Below are 18,364 nucleotides of genomic sequence, written 5' to 3'. Positions count from 1 at the left end.
CTCGGAGAGCGACTCACTGTTTCATATGTGTATATATATTTATATATAAAAGCTTGAGAGAATTATGATGATGGGTGTTGGGTTTCCCCTGTAATTACTTACGCAGACATGTTTTTAAATGGCGCAGGTGCTACCAGTCTGAGACAGTTTAAAGTCCGGGACAGTTTCCTGAGGCTCAGCTTTATATACAGCTTATAATAGTACCCTTGCGTCCAAACAGCATGCGAGAAACTGTCTGTACTCTTATCCCGAATAACTTGCCTTAGAGCCCGTTTCTGAGATGACACTGCAGTATGTCATCGTCTGACTGCAAGACGCATTTATTCCAAAGCAGGCCCGCACACTGTCAGAAGACTTTGCGTCTCTCCGTGCACGCACAGGGCTAAATATAAAACCTCACCCTTAGAAATGGAAATAATTTCACAAGCTGCAATGCATTGTGGGGGGAAAGTTTACTAACATCAAAGATGTCTCATTTCTGTTTTTTTCAGCGCATGCCAACATGGATAAATATTTACAAACTGCAGTAGATTTCTTTTTTTCTTTTTTTCCCTGAGATGATGGTGGAGTTATGACAGGGCTTTAAAACGAGGAAGAGGAGAAGGGAGGGGGACGCTCTGCTTTTATGTTCGCACCGACAAATCCCCGACTTAACAGACGGGATGACTGGTCTCATTTCGGGATCAGGTTCGGGGCTGTAATTACCGCCTTATCGCCGGTACCGGTTGTCTGCGGAGCTAATCGTGGTTTACCTGCAGAAACTTGAGTTGCGCCAGTTACTTTGAGAACAAAAGCAGCCGCGCAGTTTTGCAGCTGCACGCTAAATTTCCGTCAGATCACACATGCCCTGCTGGGTTGTCATTAGCTGAAAAAAGCAGGCTTTTTTTCCAGTTGTTATAACATGTTTTCCACCTCTCCGATCCCACCCGGAGCTGTAAGTGTTGCGTCCGAGCAAAGAGTTTATGACACACAGTCGCAGTAGACCTTAGGTTGCGTCCAAGTATTTTTGCCTTAAGACAAAGGAATTGAAAGCCCATTGAGATGCGCTTTGGATTTATGTTTATCTGAGAAGTGCCTACCGTTCTCTTCATCAAAAAAAACAGGACGGCCGGAACTGTCGCCTGGATAACTTTCTGTGTTTTGACTTCCAATTCTGGTGTATAACATTTGAGGTCAAATGTGTTTTGATAATGTGTTCCTCAGATGTTTCACTGGTGATACTGAATTAACAGTGGTCTGAACACAGTCATTTGTCCTTTGTGCTGTCTGGTTTAAAAAAACAACAACAAAAAAAAAAAACATTCCAGTTCCATTTTTTTGATTGTGTAACCATTGAGTGTTGAGCCCTTGTGAGTCACCTTCAGACCGCTGGTAATTTGGAGCCCTGTACAGTGTGTGTGGACTGCATGCCCTCACGATGTTCCCGCCACCCGGTCCTGCTGTGTTCCCGTAGAAACGCATGGGCGTCCCTCGTCAGTGTTGTGAAGGTTTTACAGAGTGTTGACTTCTTGTTGGGAGGCCATTGTCATTCCACCCGGCATCGCTTGGGACCGCCGCTGGGGAACGCTCCACCCTCACCGTGGTCTGTGGGGTCCATGACAGAGTTACAGCAGACCATCTGTGCCCCACCCCACCGCACCCCACCCCACCCCCACCCCACCCACTTCATCCTCCCATCAATGGCATACCCCCCCCCCCCAAGCCCCCACCCCCACCAACGCACACTAACTGAGGGGATTCCTGTACAGAAACCAGAGCTGGCCATGCTCTCTGTGTGCTTGCTGGTATTTTTCCAGAGCAAAACCATGAAATATGAGCAAACCCATCCCCCCCCCCCAATTGGAGCCTTCCACTCTGTAGCATCAGCACTGTAGACGTGCGCTAAGCCAGGCTAAAGCAAAGCCCCGCTCTCTGAAACCCCCTCCTCGCTTCTCTGGTGGCTCCCCCTTCACTCAGACACACACACACACACACACACACATGCAGTCACCACACATGCATACACTCTCACTCAGACACACACATGCATATGTTAACACACATGCACGCACTCACCACGCATACGCACGTACACTCACAATCACGCACACACATGCGTGCACACACACACACACACACACAATGACGCGCACACACACACACACACACACACACACACACAGCAGATAGCTAGCTGAACCCCGTCAGGCAGCGAGAGCAGTCTCCTCCCCCACCTCGGCCGAGCGCACGCCGCCCACAGCGCCCCCCCCCCCCCCACACTCGGCCGGCGCGCAGTGGGCCATGTCTGACTAACCGGCTCTTCCCATTCGTCCCCAGAGGAGACAGGAGGAGGAGTACTACACGCGCCTGGAGGCCGAGCGGCGCCGGCAGCACGAGGAGGCCGAGCGCCGGCTGCTGACGCCCGACGAGCCTGGTCTGTACAGACCGCCCCTCCCGCGGGACTACCAGCCGCCCCCTCCTCCTCCCGCACCCCCCGCCACTAACGCTCCTCCGCCCCCCCCTCAGAGAAACACCTCTTACCTCAAAACCCAGGTCGCCTCCCCCGACACCCTGTACACTGCCAAGTTTGTCTCGTACAATGACGAGGAGGAGGAGGAGGAGGAGGAGGACGCAGGCCTAGCAGGTCAGGTTAAGCTCTCCGCCACCCGGAAGTCCTATGGCGACCTCGCGCCCGCGCACAAGCCTCTGCCTCCGCTGCCGTCCTCGCGCAAGCCCCGCCCGCTGTCCGATGGGATCTTTCTGTCCAGCTCATTCCAGCTGCCCGCAGCCAATGCCAACAGTACTGTGGGCAAGGCAGGGCCGCCCCCTCCCCCTCCCGCCAAACCCGCCTTCGGCCTGTCGGGCAACTCCAAAGGTAGAGAGACCGAGAGAGACAGGAGGCCGCCCCCGCCCCCCCCCCCGCACGTCCTGTCTCCATCCCTCCGGTTCATGCGTTTTCTGTTTTTTGTCTTATTTTTGTGTTCCTGTTTCACGTTTTTCGGGCAGGGGGAGGTTTTCTCCTCTGCCCCCTCCCTCTCTCCCTCCCTCTATCAGAATCCAGTAGGTTTGTTCGGTAGGGGCTCATTAGCCCATGATTGCCCATCACCCCCCCCCCCACCTCTCGCATTTCCAATTATTTTTGTGTTTTCTTAATTTCCGTACTATTCATTCAAAATCTATTCCGATAGCTACCGAATTTTTTTCTCCCCGATTGTCTTTCCATTTTTTTTTTGTAATTATCTTCCCACAAATTTCCTCTGTCCTCACCGATTCCTCTTCCTCCAATCATCACCAGCAAAATGAAAGCGATCGATGAACAATCTCTCACGCCCAGCGCTCCAAATCCAATCAGAAGTACTGTTGGCGTTGACTCTCGTCCGTGTTTGCTTGGTTTTGCTTTGGGGACGGTATCTGCCTCAGCAGCCGGTCGGCCATTTTGGCTCCAGGGAAAGAGAACGCTGGCTTCTTTTCGCTCATTGCTGCGGGCTCCAGAGGGCCAGCTCACCTCCAGTTACCCCACTCTCACTTGGCAAAGGGGAAAGATCTGTCGAAGGTGCCATTTCTTTTGTACGCAGCTGTTTAAAGGTCCCTTACAGGCACATGAACAGGGAATTGACTGGCAGGTTGTGTAAATGGAGAAGAAACTTCTGTCTTTGAAGTTTGCCTCTTTCTCAGTCCTTTAGTGCCCCCTTCTGTAGAAAGTGGTTAGAAAGTAGTAGTATGTAGAATTTATTTGTAATATTTAAATCTGTCGGTTGTTTGTTTCAGCATGTTCTCATTCTCATTTGGTAACGTATGATTGTAGGATTTTGTGTTCTACTTGGAGCAATTATTATTTATAATAATAATTTCTGTTATATTCAAACCCATTTGCGGTGTAATTAAATTTCTATCCCCCCACATTATATTTAATAGTATAATGCAATTACAGCTTTATGTTTAAAAAGGGCCTATAGCACAACTGTGCTGTACCACTGCACAAAAGCATGTGGTCATTAAATATTCTGCCACTTGGTGGTCAGTAGCATGGTCATGGACTGAAAATGAACATTTTCACTTGTTATTGTAGGCGTGAGTAAAAACTTTAAACAGCCACGTACATAAAAAATGGCGGAGTTGCAACACGACCCCACGGACTCTAGTTTAAGAGGTCCTGCATTATCTCACCTTGCATGTCCCACCCCCACTAAAGCACTTTGTTCCCTTATCACCTGTCGAAAATATGGACTCTGGGTCCGTTGTGATCGCTGTTGCATTCTTCATTTCAATTGAGGGGCGAATCACTAACCTTGCTCTCCCGCATCAACAAAAAGCGCAATCCTCCCCGCCCCCCGCCTGCCTGGCCATCCCCCCGCAAGCCCTTTTGCTGACAGAAGCTGGCTTTGATCAGCCTGGTTTCCATAGCTGTCTACTGCCTTGGCTTTGCCTTGCTCTCCTCCTTTCAAATTCATTTGTTCACATGTTCTCTGCAGCGGTGCAGGTGTTGGAGCTCCCGTCCGGTCACATGACCTGACCTGCGTTACGCACGACAGCCACGAATGCCTGTCCCAGCCGTCACATTAAAAGTTTTTTTTTTCCTCTATTGTTTTTTTTATGCAGGTTTTCCTAAAATTGATGATGTATATTTCTTCAATTCAAGATTGATTTATTCATTAATTTATTCATTCGTACGCCCCCTTATTTCCTTTGTTTTCATCTGTCCATTTATTCATTTGCCCATTTGTTCGTCCATTCACATGTTCATTTGAGAATTCTATAGTTTGAATCTCATAATCCATACTTTGAATCTCAGAATTCTGAGTTTGTCTTTAACTTATGTAACATTTCATTTTTTTATTAATCTTCTGAGGAAATATTGACATTAATATCAAATATTTTGTGGCAGATGTAAACATCTGCCCCTTCATAATGGCTTCATAGCCTACCATACAGCGGAAACAAAACTATTAGCCATTTCAGTCGGCGGTTGCAAAGCAAGACGTATTGAGTTTAAAGAGCAGAACAGGTCTCGAGGCTCCGGTCAGCTCCAGCTACGCTGTGGATTTAACTGTTTACTCCTTTACTGCTGTCCGTCTGTCCGTCCGTCCGTCCGTTTGTCTGTCTCTGTCTGCTTTGACTGCACGTTTGGCTGTCCTGTCGGTCACTGTCCCGTTCTTCACTGTGTCAGTGCTGTGATGTCATGAGACTGCCTTCCCTACCTGTTCCCCTGATCCCAGAGCCGTTCGCTGGTTCAGGAGTCCCAGCTGCTCCTGAACCCCGAGCAGCTCTGGCAACCTGAATACATGGTTCTAGATCATTCTACTGGCATTGTCAAGTTGTAGTGTACTTAGGCTAGTTTAATTTCCTTTATTTACCTCATTGTACTGGTTTTTTGGTACATCGACAAATCTTTGGCGTTTACCAAAAACAAAATCAATGCACAGAAAAACATCATTCGTCGCCCTCATATATAGAGAAACCTTTCATTGACTTTCCTTGAAAATTTCGAAACAATGTACGAGACGCCAAGGTATAAACTTACTTTTGGCTTGGAGAATTCCACTGCGAAACTATGAATAGGGCTTTTATGTAATGGTGTTTTCGCCGTGGTTTCCCAACCTGCGGTTTCTGGTTGGGCCTTGCTTAGCATCCGAGGTCTGTAGCCATAATTTAGGGCTGGCTTACCCGACCACTTTGAGGACCAGGGCCTGCTTTGCTGCAGAAACACTTTAACAGTGCCAGTGGAGTGATTCCATCTCGAGTCACACAAGTCGATGTTTGTTCAGTGCCCTTTGTCACCCTTTCATTCCACATTTAAAAAATTAATGAATAAAAAAAAAATGTTTTCAGATCATGGTTGTGCCTTAACGTGTAAGAGATAACCGAGTGGAATGAAATAGTTTGTTGTTTGCCTGCAGTGGGTCAGCGTCCCTGTGGCATGAGCCCTGACAACACACATGGACCTGTGTGCCTCTTGGCTATTGCATTCTGCGGCTTAAAGGTGGGGCCATTTTGGCTCAAGCGGTGTTGGGTTCTGGCTCAACCCACCTCATTCTGCCCATTGTGAGGCAAGCAGTTGTGTACTTGCTGTCTCTCTTGGGAGCCTTGTGTTGTCGGAGCCAGCATAAATGGTTTATTGGATTAATCCTGAATCTTTCAACGGCTGTTTGCCTCTGGGCCCCCACCTTTGATGCCCAGGCACTTATTTCTCAGAATATGCTTCAGGCATGCCTTGGAATGACTAACACTAAACCAGTGAGCTATTCTAGTCCTGCAGCTTGTTTTGGCCTGTGAAAGGTGCTGTTGAATTTGAATGTTACTGAAAAGTTGCTGGGTACAGAATTAGGTAAATGTTGAATTTGAATCATTAAAAATTTGTTGGGAACATCTCAAAAGTGAGGTGGACCTAAAATCAAACCTCAAATCTGAACATTTGAATAAATCCGAAACCAACTTTCGGGTACCCAGCACCTTTTCATGCATCACGTCAAAAGATTTCACTGGTGAATCATTTTTTTTTCAACAGACTCAGGCATTTACTGATCATTAAACCTGCACTGTTATTCCATCCATTTCTGATTTTAAAAACAGGATATAATACGTACACTGGAAACACAGCAGGAGTTGTAGGATCGAACGAAGTTTACAAGGACCCGCGAGAGAAATGGGCTAAGAGGTGAGTCTTGTACCAGACTGCGCCGACGTTGGCGTGAAGGTCTGGTTTCGGCTCGTCTGAAACTCTCATTTAGGCACAGGATACACTCTTTCTCCCAGACTTTACACAGATACATTTCTGAGGGAATTTCTGATTATCTGAGGGACAGCAAATGTATGGAGACTTTGGTTGGCCATGCACTGACCCATCGACACCACAAAGAGAAGAGGGACTGTCTTCAGATTACAAGATCAGGTTCCCCGAAGGCGAGCTCCCCCAATAAGGCATCTTTATTAATAGATGCCATAGGTCTTCCACAGCATTCCTTTCTGCTGGTAAAGACAGCAGCTGTTACACTGGAGGGTGAATGGCCGAGTAATGCCCCGCCTTCCGTCCATTATAGCCCAGTAAAAGCATGCAGTACCCAGTTTCCCAAAAAGTAGGAACCCCCCTTCTGCAGCAAGATAAACTTTTCTACATTTAACTGTCTCACAAATGATCCCTGCAGGTCATATTTGTATTTGAAAAAACAGACTTGCTGTACTTTACTTTAATTGGGCTGTACTTATTCTTGCAGTGGTCAAGAGCTGGATGCCTCTGTAACTGGAGGAGCCCCAGAGAGTCTCACCTTCAAGGAACGCCAGCGGCTCTTCTCCCAGGGGAAGGAAGTGTCCAATAAGGTCAAGGCCTCACGAAAACTCATGGAAATTGAGAGCGAACTCAACACTAAATAGCAGAGAGTCCGAGCACGTCGCAATGCCAGGCCCCGGCCGAGCGAGGAAAAGCGGGAGCTAGTTCTCAGTTCCCACCCTTTCTTTCTTCTCATTTTATGTTTTAATGAATAACTGGACCTTTAGACGATTTAGACGGTTTGCAATAGGAGCAGGGGCGGAGCTAAGGGGGTATAACGGAGAAAGCTTTCCCGGGAGGTAGCGGGTCCAGGGGGTCCCCCAGAGGCGGATGATTTATTTTATTTTTTTTATATATAAATAAAAATTTAAAAATACATCTAAATATATTGGGCATTTCATTTTTAACAATGGCCTCTTATACAGTTTGCTCCATGGGGGCGTGGATGCATGGTGCGTTACCTTTTGCTAAAGATGTCAAGCTCTCTCAACGTTTGTTATTTTGAGTGGAGGAATAACGTTAACTTTAGGACAGGCAGCCAGAGCCAGAAAATTAGCAACGTGAAACGTCAAAAAGCAGGATTTGAAAAATGAAAATACAAAAGAAGCGAGAACAGACCCTACAAACAACTTATTGACAAACTTTATTCTGAGGCATGAAGATGGAAGCCAGTTAATTCTAACGTTAACGTCAGCGAGGAAGCTAGCGAGCATGCCACTGCTGTCATGGAAGAACGGTGCCGAGGAGCGAGATAAACCCCCACTATCACTGCAGGGAATACCAGGTCAGGTAAATAGGCCTACCGACAGTGCCGCCCTAGAGCACTACGATGACAGAAAAACAATTACCGACAAAAGGCAAAATATTGTTAGAGCCCTATTTAGCAAACACATTTCCCTCATTCAAAAATATGGCAGCAACCAATTCACAAGGAAACTCTTTCTATAATGTTTGTTATATTCACAATTAAAAAGCACCACAAGAACATTAAGAGAGATGGTTATTAGAGAGGGCAAAGGGTGCTTGTACTGTATTCCATGTTTGTTGTTTTCTGCCAAGCCAGAGAAGTCTGAAAGTGTAGATGAGGTAAATAGGTTACTTTAGGACCGTCTTTAGTGTCTTAAAGTAGCCCATCTACCTTAAAATGGCTGAAACTATACGCCAGATCATGAACGAGGCATTTCACGCCAACGTCTCCCATTTTAAGTGGAGAAATCGCAGCGTTCATTGGTACTGGGCGCAGGGATTGACAGCGATTCAGTGGACCGGTTGCTCGAAGTCCGTTCCTTTTCTATGAGGCGAGTGACACGAGCAACTGGGCGACGAAACTTGCCTGCAGTTTATCTTTTCGCGGCGTTGCTTGCCAACAGTTACTCCGTTTCCTTGTTTCCTATTTTTCCAACCGATAAAATACCATTTTGTGAATAATTGTTCTGTTCGGCTTTACCCATTGCAGTGGAGGAGCAGTATATCTGGACAGGCCACATGGCAAATACGTGGCTTGCTATAATTAGCCGAAAATTAGCCTCCTTGAGCCCCAAAGCACATGTTGAGTTTTACCACTAGAGAGATGAGTTGCTAGCTAGGCTATTCCTAGGAATCCATCTCGCATTCAACAGAGATCACAACAGCCAGCAACTTAAAGGGATATGCTATATGGAAAATATACATCATTGGCACACTACCTTATGCCATTATTTCTCTACATCAAACGTTTGCAGCTGCAGAGGACACACCAGGAAGCTCTTTCCTCAGCCTGGTACACTTAAGCGTCCACAGAACAGTTATGAGTTGGTCGCTGTGTGAACGCGGGGTTAGCATATTATATGCTAGGCACTCGTCTTCAGTCAGCCAGGCTCTTGTGACGAGTTTGCACTTCTGTATATTCAAAGAGTTGAGCGTAGATGACGTCAGGGCATCAATACACCGTCAATACACCACTGACCTTTCAGATAACTTGGAGAGACAAGTTTTGCATCTCAGGACGATATACAGTGCCACCTTCCCACTATCATTAAACCCTCTTCAGCTACTCAATGCTATTTACTTGATGCACTTGGAAAGCATCTATAGTGAAATTTGTGTTGCTGTACGCATATTTTCTACACTGCCAGTCACAGTTGCAGGGGGTGAACAAGCACCCAGTAAACTTTAATTAATAATCTGAAAAAAATCTGAAATCTAAAATGAGTTAAGTGAGACTGAATGGCCTTGCAATTCTTCCAGTCAAATGTGAACAAGCTTGTAATATTGACTTCAACCCTTTGAGGTGTAATATCACAAATACGATTACAATCTTCTTAACTGAACTGAAGATTCTAATGTTGATGTCACAATCACTTCTGGTAATTGAAAGCAGCTGAGTTCTAGAACACTGACTTAGAATTTTGGAGAGAAAAAAATAATTCCAAAAAACCTACTCTAGAAAGGGTTAAAGACATTATTAAAGACTTTGCAGCGAGGCAGATGAATTGGATGCTACTGTGAGAGGGAGGGTAGAGAAAGTAGTTGATAAGACAACACTGAGGTAGGGGATTGTGTTTATCATGGAGCTGACGTGTAGCGGGATGGTGTATGTGTGCGTGTGTGTGCGTGTGTGTGCGTGTGTATGCATGTGCGCAAGGGGGTGGAGAGGGAGGGCTTTCTCATATACTTTTCCCTGCACAAATAATTTCCATGTCCGTCCCTGAATAGAACAGACGATTCTTACTTTCCCACAAAACTATCAAAGGTATATTACGATAAAGCACTGTAAAAATGTTTTTACTTATACAAGGCAAATTTGAAATCACATGAAGGGGGATATATTTTTGTTTGTAAAATGGTTATTGGGTTATGGTTGAAAGTTTTTTTTTAATAGCTTACTGTAATGTGGAACATTTTGATATGTTATGCTTTTGCTGCATTACTCATTTCCACATATTTCTTTTTTTTTTTTTTCTTTTTTTTGCTTTTCAAAATGAAAGGCCGGTTTCAAGTCACCAACCTGTAAAAGAAAGATGGGTTCCACTGTATATTCTGCTCTGCTCTTCACACTACTCACAATTCCTAAGGGTGCTGGTTGCATCGAGACTTCAGTCCTGACGAATCCAAAATCTCACCTCCACTCGTTTTTACGCGTACACTGTGTAAATATCTAACATTTTCCCAGAATACTCACCTGCCACGAGTTCTTGCATAACATCCCAACAGGGCAGTTATGTGTATTGAAATTCTAGATATTTCTTTCACATTAGGAGGTAGAGAACAGGCTTTTTGTCCTCTCAGTGATTTTTAAAAATGTTTTTGTTAATCAACTATTAGACATTTTCTTGGTTATGTGTAAGAGTTAAGCAGTTCCTGCTCTACAGCACACTGCATTCATGAGGAGAGTGGTAGGAGACTAATCACAATTACATACAAATGTGTAAAAATGTCATTGCACAGCTGATATTTATTTGAACTTTTGTTTTGTTACACTGGTTTTGTTGCATCCACTAAAAAAGTGTGACATTGCATTAGAAATGCATATGAATATTGCATTTAATAGCGAACTGGTTGTTTTTAAAAATAATTTTAAAACAAGCCATGATTGTGACAAAAGCCTGTTCTTATTCTAGAGATCCTCGATTACCTTGTTTGGCTGTCAGTTTCCCCACAAAGACACGATGTACACCACTGTAGTTTTTTAGTCTTTAATTTTTCCTTTCAAAAAAAGGGGCTTTGAAACTCAATATTCTGTGTAAATACTTTTCAGAAGAACAAGGACCAGACTTTACTATGTAAATTTGAATTATGCTTAAGGTATCAGTGTCTATAGCCTCCTTTTTCTGCTCCAACAATATTAACTGACAGATGTATTCACATCCACGTGTTTTCCATTTTAGGTAAGACAAAATTTATTTGATTCGCTTTAATGGTTGTTTCATGTTAGGATTTTGTAAATCATAAATAAATACAGATTTTACAAAAATGCTGGAATTGTCTGTACAATTTGTATAGAAGTATTTAAGATGCTGTATTTTACATAGATGTGAAAATTAGTCACTTTAAGCAGGATTGCTTAATTGCAAAATGAGTGTTTAGCACAAGCTGGTTGTTTTGTAGGTCAGGGTGCGGTTGTCCTCATTTGACCTAAGGTGAGAAAACAGTGATCTAGCCGGTTTGTTCTGTGGTAGAATGAGATTGGGTTGATTTCCCGTTTTAGTTATGCTTTTGTTTGAATAATTAGCTTTGTTATTTTACAGCAGTACATTTAACTGTTTTGCATTGGATCACGTGACTGATTTGCACATGCCAGGTGATACTCTTAGAAAACTGGTAGGGGAAGTGAATGGCTGGCAGTGCAGCTTTTTAACAGCTCAGAAATCCAGGGGCCAATTTGATGGCAAGGCTAAGTGTCAGTAATTGCACTGTATGGACATCTGCACTTCTGTTCGTAGGATGGAGTGGACAGACATTCATTGCCTTAGGGGGGGAGGGGAACTGATGGGTGGAATAACGCGATGAAATTAAACAAATGTGTATGTATTCAGACTGGAGTGTAAAATATATAAATATATATTTTTGCTATTTTTTTCTTTTCAAACTGGATGGTCGTTATTGGGAAAACCATTTGGGAAGCTCCGTGGCTGTGGATTTTTCCAGTATTTGTGTGGATGATGCCGAGTGTGACACACAGTGGATAGCTTTCGGGTACCACAATAAAGCACAACTTCAGTCTCTGGCCAAGAAGACAAGACCAGCGGTGTTATGTATACACCCTGGCCATGTTCTTGTCTTGTCAAACACTTCCCCATGGAAAAAAAAATATATATATATGTATATGTATATGTATATGTATATGTATATATATATATATATATATATATATATGGCTACTTTTTATTTCAGAGATGAATACATGTTAATATTAATGTGAAAGGAGTTGGGAGAGTGCCTGGGTTTTGAAAGAATGCCAGGGTTCTTGTAGTATTAACTCTCTGGCAATTTCTTTTTTTTTTTAAAGAAGAGAAAATTGTGTGTTACTCATTGCTGGAGAGCACTGAAACTGCTGTAGCTAATTTCTACTGTATTTCACCTGCAACTTATTTTTAAATAAAATCTTTAACATTGAGTTCATGTGTTGATTCCTTTGACCTTCAAAGTGTAAAACATTCTCAGGCATTGGAATTATGTTACAGTTTATGGAAATCATTCTGAAGTGGAAAAATATATATTTCATTAATTTATTTCCTATATGAAGAATGGTACAAGTTGGCCTTGAGAGGTGGACTTGCCTATTTCCTGGATTGTTAGGCTTAATCTAATCAAAATGAATCTTAATCTAATCGGATCCCAAGACTATCTTCAAATGCTACCCTTGTACCTTAGTAAAAAAAAAAGCTGCTGATGTGATAAATGTATGTCTACATTTATTGGTCATGATAGTTCAAAATTACAATTGCCACTGAATAAAGGTGGTGTGGCTCTGCCAAAGCTTATCTATTACAGTTGTGCATTGCATGTACGTATAATTGCGGAATAGCTAAGTGTAGATCCTATTGTCTTGTGGATTGGCATAGAATAACTCGTCAGCATCTTGACTGGGGATAGAAAAAACATTCCCTCAGAAATTAAGTATAATCTCTTTTGCAGAATGCAGTTTAGGTTTGGTACGATGTTAATAATGCTCTTAAGAAAAAACAATGTTTCTGTCCTCTTACACCATTTGTTAAAAATAAAGTAGTTCCCCCCAGGCCTCAGTAATGAGATCTGTCAGTTTTGGTCAAATACAGGAATTACATGTGTGGCAGATTTATTCCACAACAGAACAGCTTTCTATTGTCTGTACACCATGTACTTAACATATACCCCCTAATCATTTTATATCTGCATTTTCTTCACGTACATCCTCTAATTTTACAGATAATATTTTTTTTAAAAAGGTGTTCACAAAGCTTGGGGAGAAAGATCTGGGTGGAGGCACAGACACAAACTCTTCAATAAAAGCTTTATTACATGTGCGTAAAATTTTCCTGTACAACAGAAATGTAACACAAAATGATGCATTGTGTACACAGAACCTGTGTAATTCTCAATAAAGTGTACCCCTCTCAATTCGTAGACCTATGCTGTAAATGCAAAACAGGTAAAGGGACACGTGGCCATTTATTATTTTGCTTCGGAATTGTGTTCCCTAATTTTGTCTTTGGTTTATGTGAAGTTACATTTTGTCTATTCCATCACCAATGTGATAAGCTGGATGAATGAATCAATAAAAAATAAATAAATGGTTTAATTGCACTTCCACGAATACATTTTGAAAGAACAACTGAATGAAAGGTTTATAAGAATGCCAAGACGTTAACAGATACAGATGGCCACAACAAAGTTTTAAAGGCTTCGTATAATATGATTATAGAAGTCCAAAACTGCTTTTTCCTGCCCTTGTGTTTCGATGGACCCACTGCGCAGTCTTCGAATCTCCTTGATGGCGTGGTCCCCTGAGATCTTTCTAGCCTTCACCAGATAGCAGGCCAGCATCGTCCCTGTTCTTCCATGGCCATGTAGACAGTGAACTCCCACACCCTGAAACAAGTGAGTCAGGAGCATAGAACTGTAATGCCTGCAGCATGTTTCTATTGGTCGAAAGTTCTGTTAGGTACACACATTATCCAATCAAAAGCATCCTCCAAGGAAGTAAGTGTATCGAATGCATTTGGGTGTTTGTCACTGAGGCAGTGCTCCTCTTTCTACCAAAGGTTATGTACGTGAGCAACATGGTGTAGCCTATTTATGTAAAATGTTGCAGTTATAATTGAAAATGGTGTTATATTGCCAGGAAACTATATTACTTTTTTATTGTTTTATTACCCATTGTAGCAAAGTCGAAACTGTTTTAAAAGTGAGGCTAAGAACCTGATGTTTAATGATTCATATGAGCTACAGATAGCTAACCAGCTTGACCCAAAACTCTCTCCCCCACAGCAAACAAAAAGAAAAAATGACGAAAAGAAAGTCGTGCGGAACTCCATTATATTTGTTTTGTTCCGAATTAAAATGGTTCAAATACACCCAAATTGTGTTTCCGATATGACATAACGTAAATTTCCGATGATCACACGAACGCAGCACAGATCAGCATGCTATCAGAAAATTACACCGTTCCTTTTAAGTACTGTGATATTGGAACCAGAAGATGCATCGTCCGAGTTAATGAAATTACAGGGTATTTAAAGTGTTCCTTGTTCCAGGTAGCCTACTAGTTATTTTTCAACGATTTGGATAAAATATTCATTGTGATTCAAAGAGCAGACACTCTTATCGAGAGTGACTTAAAATGAACAAGGTCAGTTAGTCTCCACGTGTATAATGGGCATTCATCGTGAAAACCATTTTTTCATGACATTTTGATGTGCCGAGATACGTTTCCAGTAAAACAAGAGGCACGCCTGATTTAGGCTAGTTCGTGCAAATTCTTTCGGTGAATAGGCTAGGCTACTGTCACCAATTCGGTTGTGTATTTGCCTCTCCCGTTCAGTTATGTGGCTGTTATGTATGGGGCTTTGTTGTCTCAAAAACAAACAAACAAATAAATAAATGTAACCGATTCACAAATGAATGTAGCTGATGCACAAATAAATGCAGTTAATTCTGCTTCGATTCCCCCGCTCTCTACCGACGCAATAGACACCAGAGATTATTGTTAGCGAGCACACAGCTGTAGTGTAATTCGCAAAACTCACCTCATTATTTCCGTTGGCGTTCTCAACAATCGCCAAGAACCTTTTGATTTGATCCAAACTGGGTGGGCAGAAGTCTGTTATTGCTATGTGGTGCAATGTCAGTCCAGGACAGGTGTCGTAGCATGGAGGCTTCGTCTCACAAAGACAAACCAAGTGCTGTATGCCACTATCCAACAAGTATTTATAATGCGCAGTCGTTCTGGGCAACGCTAGCCCTGCCAGATTGTTAGGCTCAATCCAGGAAAAATTAGGCGGGGGTGAAGACACCATTGTGTAGTTGGCAATAACTGCTGGCAGCTCCGAACATAGACATATATATGCCTATGGCTCCGACGCCCACAGCGCTCTGGCAGCTCCGTGGAGATTATTGTTGGTGGCAATAATTGGAGACGTTCGGGGTTAGTTTTTCATAATAAAAGTTCGGTAAATAAAATTAATTATTTAGTGTATTTTCTCGTTTTTCTTCTAGTAACAAATACAATTGGATATCATTGCATGTAATATACTCGTGATTATACAGTCATTTCTGTGAAATAACGTTCCTAGCCATCGTTCCTGGTGTTTAAGTGAGTCCCAGGAATGCATTTACCTATACAGTTCACTGCCAGCTCATTTGCATATGCTGAGATTACTGAGAAAATGAAAGCAGAAAGATGTAGCATTTCTTTTCTTTTTGATATTTAGTTTGTTTGTTTCAGCATATTCTCATGAAAAGCAGGTATAAGCATTTAGTACCATCTGAACACAAGATTGTGCGTTCTAGTCGGAACAATCCATTGTTGTATTCGAGCCCATTTGTATTATAATTAAATTGCAATGCTGATACACAATCCCCCACATTACATTTATTAATAAAAAGCAATTACAGCTTCAGTTTTAAAAAGGACACAAGTAGGCTATGCTATACCACAGCAGAAAAGCATGAGGTTATTTTTCCACTTGGTGGTCATTAGCACAGCCAAGACTAAATAAACACTTTCACTTATTTCTGTAGGCGTGAGTAAAAACTTTGAACAGCCTCATTCAAAAAATGGTGCAGTTGCAATGTGACCCCACAGACTCTAATTTAAGATACATGTCCTGCATATCACACCTTGCATGTCCCACCCGCACTAAAGCAGCTCTGACAACCAGAATATGTAGACCATTCTACTGGCAGTGTCAAGGTTGTGTACTTGGGCTAAAATAGTTTTATTTCCTTCATTTGCGTTTTGCTGTACTGGTCTCTTGGTAAATTGACAAATCTGTGGTGATTACGAAAATTCTAACATCGTGTTTTCACAAGAACACATCATTCGCAGCCATCATAAATAGATAAAATCCTTTATTGACTTTCTTTGAAAATGTTGAAATAATGTACGAGACGGCGAAAGTATTAACTTATGTTTGGCTTGGAGAATTCAGTTGCAAAACTATGAATAGGGCTTTTATGCAATGGTGTTTTTGCCGTGGTTTCCCAACTTGTGGTTTCTGGTTGGGACTTGTCTGCCATCCAAGGTCTGTAGCCATAATTTAGCCCTGGCTTACCCGACCACTTTGAGGACCAGGGCCTGCTTTGCTGCAGAAACACTTTAACAGTGCCAGGGGAGTGATTCCATCTCGGTTTACACACGTTGGTGTTTGTTTATGTGTGCCCTTCGATAGCTCAGTTGGTAGAGCGGAGGACTGTAGGTGTGCCTTGTTGTAATCCTTAGGTCGCTGGTTCGAATCCGGCTCGAAGGAGTGGCTTTTCTTTACAAGCAGCATTCAGTTATAATATGTGTTTCACAATTAACAATATCAAAGACAATGGTATGTATGGAGGCCGTATGGATCGTGCTAAGCACCTGAAACAAACTAGATTAATGAAACGAATGTGAATCATTTCATCTATGATCTGTCACAGTATTAGGATTTGCACTAACATCAGCAACTAGACATAATTAACTGCCTGTACACAGGATGGTATTGCCTGTATACGTACACTGGAGAAGGACATTTTACTGTGGCATATATGCACATTTCTTCCAGTTATGTCACATAATTATTCATGAAAACACATGATATGAGCATCAACAAGTTGCCAAAGCTCAGGTTCCACCGAGATTTGAACTCAGATCGCTGGATTCAGAGTCCAGAGTGCTAACCATTACACCATGGAACCCCACATTTGCTGTTACTGCTGATGAAGGTGGCAGAGAGACATTAGATCAGCCGACAACGACAACAAGGTCCAAACACAAACAATTGAGGAACTGTAGATACATAAACAAGTTTCTTTATCTTGTTTTGTTCAAAATACACTAAAAAGTGTTATGGAACTAAATGGTGAAACAACAGCCATTTTAGATTCACATAACCAATTAAATGGACAGAACCCCCAGCTGGACCAGACTCTGTCTCTCCCTCCACCCTGAAGCACTGTGCCGATCAGCTGTCTCCGGTGTTCACAGACATTTTTAACACCACACTGGAGACATGCCACGAACCAGCCTGCTTCAAGACTTCTACCATCATCCCCGTCCCCGAAAAAACAAGGACCACAGGACTCAATGACTACAGACCCGTCGCCCTGACCTCTGTGGTAATGAAGTCTTTTGAGCGCCTTGTACTGTCCCACCTTAAAACCATCACGGACCCACTCCTGGACCCCCTGCAGTTCGCCTACAGAGCCAACAGGTCTGTGGACGATGCCGTAAACATGGCCCTCCACTTCATCCTCCAGCACCTGGACACTGCAGGAACCTATGTCAGGATCCTGTTTGTGGACTTCAGCTCCGCCTTCAATACCATCATCCCGGCTCTACTACAGGACAAGCTCTCCCAGCTGCACGTGCCTGACTCCACCTACAGGTGGATCACCGACTTCCTGTCTGACAGGAAGCAGCACGTGAAGCTGGGGAAACACGTCTCCGACTCCCGGACCATCAGCACCGGCTCCCCTCAAGGCTGCGTCCTTTCCCCTCTACTCATCTCCCTGTATACAAACAGCTGCACCTCCAGTCATCAGTCAGTCAAGCTCCTGAAGTTTGCAGACGACACCACTCTCATTGGGCTCATCTCTGGTGGGGATGAGTCCGCCTACAGGAGGGAGATTGAACATCTGGTGTCCTGGTGCAGCCAAAACAACCTGGAGCTCAACGCTCTAAAGACAGTGGAGATGGTTGTGGACTTCAGAAAGAACCCAGCCCCACCCGCCCCCATCACCCTGTGTGACTCCCCAGTCGACACTGTGGAGTCCTTCCGCTTCCTGGGCATCATCATCACCCAGGACCTCAAGTGGGAGCTGAACATCAGCTCCCTCACCAAGAAGGCACAGCAGAGGATGTACTTCCTGCGGCAGCTGAAGAAGTTCAACCTGCCAATGCCAATAATGGTGCACTTCTACACCGCCATCATTGAGTCCATCCTCACCTCCTCCATCACCATCTGGTAC

The 18,364-nt window shown here is 43.4% G+C and overlaps 2 protein-coding genes and 2 non-coding genes across 4 annotated transcripts in view; 2 read left to right on the top strand and 2 right to left on the bottom strand.

Annotated features, from left to right (window-relative positions):
- LOC118230233 (afadin-like) overlaps window positions 1-12,338 on the top strand; it is a 115,602-nt gene extending 103,264 nt beyond the window's left edge. The window contains 3 exon segments of the mRNA XM_035423058.1: window positions 2,317-2,854; window positions 6,550-6,634; window positions 7,191-12,338. Coding sequence (XP_035278949.1) covers window positions 2,317-2,854; window positions 6,550-6,634; window positions 7,191-7,347 — 780 coding nt within the window. The 3' untranslated portion in view covers window positions 7,348-12,338.
- Window positions 12,339-13,200: 862 nt separating this feature from the next.
- On the bottom strand, window positions 13,201-15,327 carry LOC118230234 (dual specificity protein phosphatase 23-like). Its single transcript, XM_035423059.1, has 2 exons — window positions 14,950-15,327; window positions 13,201-13,792 (listed from the first exon to the last, which is right to left on the bottom strand). Exons 1-2 carry the CDS (start codon window positions 15,217-15,219, stop codon window positions 13,598-13,600), a joined length of 465 nt encoding a protein of 154 aa, XP_035278950.1. The 5' UTR covers window positions 15,220-15,327; the 3' UTR covers window positions 13,201-13,597.
- Window positions 15,328-16,583: 1,256 nt separating this feature from the next.
- Window positions 16,584-16,671, top strand: trnay-gua. Its single transcript is given in 2 exon segments — window positions 16,584-16,620; window positions 16,636-16,671. It is a non-coding gene; the product is annotated as a tRNA-Tyr (tRNA).
- A 349-nt stretch (window positions 16,672-17,020) lies between these two features.
- trnaq-cug lies at window positions 17,021-17,092 on the bottom strand. Its single transcript has one exon. It is a non-coding gene; the product is annotated as a tRNA-Gln (tRNA).
- Window positions 17,093-18,364: the final 1,272 nt, after the last annotated feature.

The sequence above is a fragment of the Anguilla anguilla genome, chromosome 6 (assembly GCF_013347855.1).
Source record: "Anguilla anguilla isolate fAngAng1 chromosome 6, fAngAng1.pri, whole genome shotgun sequence".
NCBI lineage: Eukaryota > Metazoa > Chordata > Actinopteri > Anguilliformes > Anguillidae > Anguilla > Anguilla anguilla.
Note: the sequence above shows the minus strand (reverse complement) of the source record. Positions and strands in the feature narration are given on the sequence as shown.